The sequence below is a fragment of the Neodiprion virginianus genome, chromosome 3 (assembly GCF_021901495.1).
Source record: "Neodiprion virginianus isolate iyNeoVirg1 chromosome 3, iyNeoVirg1.1, whole genome shotgun sequence".
Taxonomy (NCBI): Eukaryota; Metazoa; Arthropoda; class Insecta; order Hymenoptera; family Diprionidae; genus Neodiprion; species Neodiprion virginianus.
Window position 1 is genome coordinate 30,687,242 of NC_060879.1, and position 6,021 is coordinate 30,693,262.

Sequence of the window (6,021 nt, forward strand, 5' to 3'; positions counted from 1 at the left end):
ATATAAGCTCGGACAAGTGAGGCTCTCGTATAGTTTTGGTACAGAATCGTGAAAGAATACAACAGAGTATAAGGTGATCAATATATTTCCGATCATCATGGCTCGTCTGCCGATCGTGACCTTAGCGATATTCGTTGCAGTTTTTGCTGTATCCAGTAAGTACCGATTCACCAAAGTATTAAAGGATTAGTTTCAAACCGGTTAAACAACGCACGATTACTTATAGTTTTCCGTTAATCAGTTGCAATTCGTCCAATTTCACGATGACGCTTTCCGATATTTCGTCGAGTCAACTATTCCAAGTTCGCACAGAGTGCGAGGTCTATCGTAACGACGCTCGACTAAGTTTGAGTCGTTGAAATTGTAAGATAACGAAACTGTTAGCTTCAATTTACATCAGAATTAGCCAAAGTTGGAGATTGAAGATCTTTCATTTTTTATCATTTCGAATTTTATAACTGTCCAGCAATGTGACCTCAGCTGAAATCAAGAAAATAAAAAATAGCACGGAAAATTTTGATGCTGATGTATTGAAAATTCCTTCCGCCTGAAACGTTTCTTTACTGTCGCGTTGACCAAGTTGGATTTTCTCATTAAATCGTTGGGTATTGACCGATAAAACGTTATTGCAAAAAAACAGTGATTTCAGTTACTAATCGTTGCATAGAACAAAAATGTATTGGACGGTATAGTTTGTTCAATATTGGAGAACACATTGAACTTGTAATTGCTACAGCTTACCTATTACTCAAGCCATAGAAGAACGACTAGCTTGGGTATTTCCATCGTTCTAACGTCATAGGTTTCAAGAAACGTTTTATATTCAGTCAAGGTGTCCATTAGTGACTGTGGAACTTGCATAGGTGCACGTGCATAGCGACCTTCAATTCCGAATTGTTCTTGGCCGAGCTCAACGCATACAATACTGCGGTGTAATATCGTAGTGAGTTTTGAGAATTTCGGCTGAAAATATGCATGAATTTAGTTAGAATCTGTTGTTTAAACAAAATCCTCTATACGATAGTTTCATTCATCGACGTATGCTCTAAAAATTTTGTGTGCCCGTCGAGGCAAGATTAACTCGATTTAACTGTCGAGCATTCGCTCGTTCGACTCGGCTACTAAACTTTCCTGCAGTCGATTAAGCCGTAATTTGTACCAAAGGATTCAAGAAGGCTTAGACTCGTGGAAACTCATAAGTTATCTCGAACTGAATTTATAACCGAAGTGAATAGGTACAAATCCTTGCAGATAAATCAAAACGTGAGGTATCGCGATAGTAGATAAATTATTTAATATTTCCTTCGTCTGGAACGGCGTGAGAATGTTTCAGGGAAATGGAAAATTTTGTATTTCCGAACGGTTGTCTGTACTTGGAATTCACTAATATTAAATACTTGCCGAAACACGCATTGCGTTGTGTAATCGACACACACGCGCGAAGGTTGCAAAGATGCGCAACTTTCCCTCTCGTTACGCGGGGCACCTGAATTCTCGTAGACTCTTCGTTTCGTAAATGGTGGCTTAAGAACTGATCGGTACGCTGTTTGATAACTGTTAACGAATGATGGAACTTGTGATGTTTTGCGATTCTGTCATTTCGCTTTCTTTCGCACGATTATCACACGGACTTGTGTCCGACGTACGAGTAATCACATGGACTGTCGATTAAATTTCCATAAATGACAAACGGTACAAATTTTATGATTATTCAAAATCGAAGTTTCAAGTAACTATCCACGACGAGTTGATGAAATTGAATAAATATTCTTCTCCGCCTCAAGTTAACCTTGACGTTTAGCATTTTATTTCTTCGATTCCACCTCGCAATATAAATATAAGCTATTAATGATATTCGCATATGACGCACATAATTTAAGTCATCGATCTTTATAAACGGGCTTGTTTACGCGATAATGGAATTGCTTTTGAATTGCGAAAATGTCGTGCGTTCCAGTTGGTACCAATAAAAAAAGAAAAAAAGAATTAAACCGGTACAAGATTGAACTATTGCTTCGATATTTTTAATTCGTATATAAAAAAAAATATGTTTTACCCGCGTGACGTGATTGCAGGCTTTGCTCAGCGTCAATTCCAGCAGCAATACTTCGCTCAACGTCCCCAGGATCAAAGCTCTTCCCAAGTACCGCAACAGTACCAACCGACTCCTTCGACCGCACCCCGAGCGTATTCGGGCAGTTGCCCGGAGAAGAACGGAAGATTCCCCGTCCCAACGCAATGCGACGCTTACATCGAGTGCATCGATGGCGTTCCCGAGGAGAAGCTTTGCCCCGAAGGATTATTATTCAATCCTGACGCTCGATTCAACTATCCTTGCGGCTACCCCATCGACGTGAACTGTGATGGTCGACGAAGCCTCCGTAAGTATCAGTTCAAAATGATCTCTGAACGATATATTTTAGAGGAGATTTCGAACTCCGAGATAAATCGATCGCTTTTTTTTCGATTTCGGTCTACCACAGAGCCCCCTCAGCCAACCGAAGACTGCCCTCATCAGTTCGGATACTTCAAGGTCGGCGACAGTGCGAACTGTGGAAAATTCATGAATTGCGCCGATGGCAAAGGATACATATTCGACTGCCCAGAGGGACTTGCCTTCAATGCCGAAAGCTACCGTTGCGATTGGCCGGATCAAGTGCCTGATTGCGACGTCGAAGGTAGATTTCCGGTTTGCAGGCGTTATGGGATAAATTTCATATCCGCAACTGTGCAAGCGATTTTTAACGCGGATTTTCTCCTTCTCTTAGCGTACTTGGGTTTCCGTTGCCCTCCACCCGGCGAAGGAATTTTCGCACAAGGCGAGATTCGCTACTTCAGAAGCCCGCAAGATTGCCAGCGTTACTTCATCTGCGTCGATAACAGCCCCCGCCTTCAAAACTGCGGCGAAGGAAATGCGTTCAGCGAAGATATCAACGCCTGCGATGCAGCTGAAAATGTTACCGGATGGTTAGTACGATCAATTTTACATCTGTAATAAAGCTACTTAAAAGGCATAGTTAATACAACCTGTGATAATATTCTGAGATCTTAATCAAATTTTCATCCAAGCAAGAGTAAAATTTTATCAAAAATCTCACCTCTCGTATTCACTGTTTCAATTTTTCAGCGAGCCGGCGGGCTCTATTTTGGACAGAGGTGTCGGTCAAGTGAAGTTGTTTTAGTCATCGAGGCGGAAGAGAAGATGCGGTTGACACTGGACTCGAAGAACATTCTACTACGTGCCGAAGAAAGCCATGAGTTTGACACAGTCGTTACATGACATGCACATTATCGAAACAAATACTTGACACTAAAACTGTCTGATACCATACAATAATTGGGATTATTTTAAGTCGTTTATTTCACACCTCCATATATGTTATCTTGATTGAGGACTACCACAGATTACTAAATCCCATCAAGTTATCAAAGTGACTCGACACTTATTACTGACCCATTTCTGAGCCATTGAAAAGCATAAGACATTTCCTCAAGACACGCTCTGCTTTGGCGAGATCAGAAACGTAAGCGCTAGATGTTTCGCACTATATTATACATTTGATTCTTCGAATTTCAATAGCTATTACTGTGGCCGCCAACTTGGACCATGTAAATCTGATCAAAACCAATACCTATGAGAAAAAAATCCTTCAAACGAACGTACGTTCAATGGTGTTATTCTAGGATGAACCTATACCACAAATTACTATGAACTGATTAAATAAAGGATTTGAGATTTCCGAACGAATTTTGACGTTTGTCAGTTTGCACATTGCGATGAATCGAAAAGGATCGGCGAAAACCATACATGGAAGAAGCTGCATCATCCCCCAGTTTGACGGTTTTTCTTATATTGATAGCTTTGGCTATGTCACACACAGCCACATCTTTTATCGATATTTTTTAGTCAAAATGAATGAAATTGTTATCAGAATAATAAAAATTGTCTCTTTAGAGCATTATTCCATTGCCCATTCAAGACTCAAAGGAGACACTGGAAGGTAAGACCGGAAACTGTAGTACACGTAACACGTTATTGTCAGGAACGTTATTGTTTGAAAGTCACAACACAGGCGATGAATCACATAACGTACCAATTGAAAAAATCTGATGCAAATGTGGACGGTTATTGCGCCACCCCAAGGACCAGAATGACTTAGGTTTCAAGTAATCTGTCGTACTGTAAAGGCTAGATTATCTCAGGCCTCGACACCGGCAACAGAGTGAGGCACGGAGCGATACAGGTAAATCAGAGATCAAAGGCGTTAAAAAGCCTGTGATAAATTTGTCATAATCCATATCTCACGCGCTGCATAGAAAAATTGCAAGTAATACTTCCTGTCTCAAGCTGTAGTCTATCAGTGTCTCGGTTAATCAAACGTGATGTTATTTCGGTGTAATATTCAAGTATGCACTTAAAAAGTGTTCAAAAATTTATAATTCTTTTTACCGAAAAGATTTTTTGCACGCATATTTCTTACCATAATTATTACGAAGTCGTTGAACTCGTTCTTTTTGCGAATAGAACAGGTAACGTTCTGCTTCGGTTAATTACATCGATATAATGTTTGAAATCTAGTTCAGAAACAGATAGTGCTAGATAATTTATCGTCTGTAAAAGTGGTATCGATATCTATGAAAATCTAGCGTATGTTAGTGAAATGAACGATGAGTCTGATTTCAACGGATAACTTACGTAACGCTTCAACTATATCTTGAAATTGATACAATATGACATATTTAATTGCGCACGTAATTCTGATGTACTCGAAAGTAAATGCCGATTTGAATTTTTGTAAAGCAAATCGGGCGTAGAATAGCTTGAGACGAGAATTCAAACCTTTTTCAAGTTTTGAAATAATTTCAGCTTTCATACAACAACTTCAAATGGATATCACGGTATTTAGAAACATCGCAACGTATCCGCTAACTACATATGCCTATTAGTTACCATTTAGATAGATCAACTGCAAATTTCCTGTTCAATCAAATATGACCACTAGTTTCCTCGTTTCCTCTGGAAACTTCGATGCGTAGGAGTCGAATTTTTATCAGAGAATGGCACATGCGATACAGGTGCCGTTGATCACTTCGCTACGCACACATGTAGAGCAGTAATCAATAACTATGACCGTGTTACCTTGCTAATGTGTTTCAAACCAGAGCTTGATTATCAAGCCTGTCCTCTTTTATAATTATAGTTAATCACTCTGGTCGAGTACAAAGGCATAAACAGTGTATTATGGATGATTAAATGATGTAAACACTGTAAAGAGTTTGAGCTCTACAAAAACTACACACGCAAACAAGCACTACAAACGGATTTGAATAGTACATGAATTCAAATTCTCGGCGTTTTGCTGGCAAACAAATTAACGAGAACCATTTCACGAGTCAACAGATTCTGATTTGGTTTAAGAATTTTCTTTTCCCCCAATTGTCAACCGTGAACCGCAAAATGAATTTTTGCCAATAAGCTCTACTGATCAATGTATAAGTGAAAGTCCTTATTTTAAGTGGCATTTTTGCCTACTTATCACACTCATTTCTAATCAACGAACGTTATCGTTTTTCCTCTATTTCGCTATATCGAACAAGCAGCGTTATTCACATACACTAGTCAAACCAGTGAGTCACCTGATTTCGAAAAAGGTATTAAATCGAATCTTGTGTTTTGTTCCCAGTTTGAGATAAGGGGACCTTGCGGTCTAGCGGGTGAGTATTTGACTGCTTTTCAAAATTTGTTTTTTTAATGAAAGAAATGAACAATGTTATTTAAATTTTGTAGGTATGTTTTATTACTTATAAATTTTACAAATTTGGAATTAAAAAAAAAGAAATTTTTTTTTATTATTTTAAAAATTGCGCTGAAGTCGTCCCTTCGAAAAAAGTTGACCGTGCTGCTGTTGATCGTTTTGGTTTTTCCACTTATCTGAAACGAAAAAATTAAAAATGACCCTTAATTATTATGAGTATATCATTCGCAGGAACTGAAATGAAAAAAAAAAGACAAAATGGCGT

The 6,021-nt window shown here is 38.7% G+C and overlaps 1 protein-coding gene across 1 annotated transcript; it reads left to right on the forward strand.

Annotated features, from left to right (window-relative positions):
* Positions 1-3,744, forward strand: LOC124300000 (protein obstructor-E-like). Its single transcript, XM_046753591.1, has 5 exons — positions 1-155; positions 2,076-2,381; positions 2,484-2,678; positions 2,769-2,967; positions 3,128-3,744. Exons 1-5 carry the CDS (start codon positions 98-100, stop codon positions 3,180-3,182), a joined length of 813 nt encoding a protein of 270 aa, XP_046609547.1. The 5' UTR covers positions 1-97; the 3' UTR covers positions 3,183-3,744.
* The last annotated feature ends 2,277 nt before the right edge of the window (positions 3,745-6,021 follow it).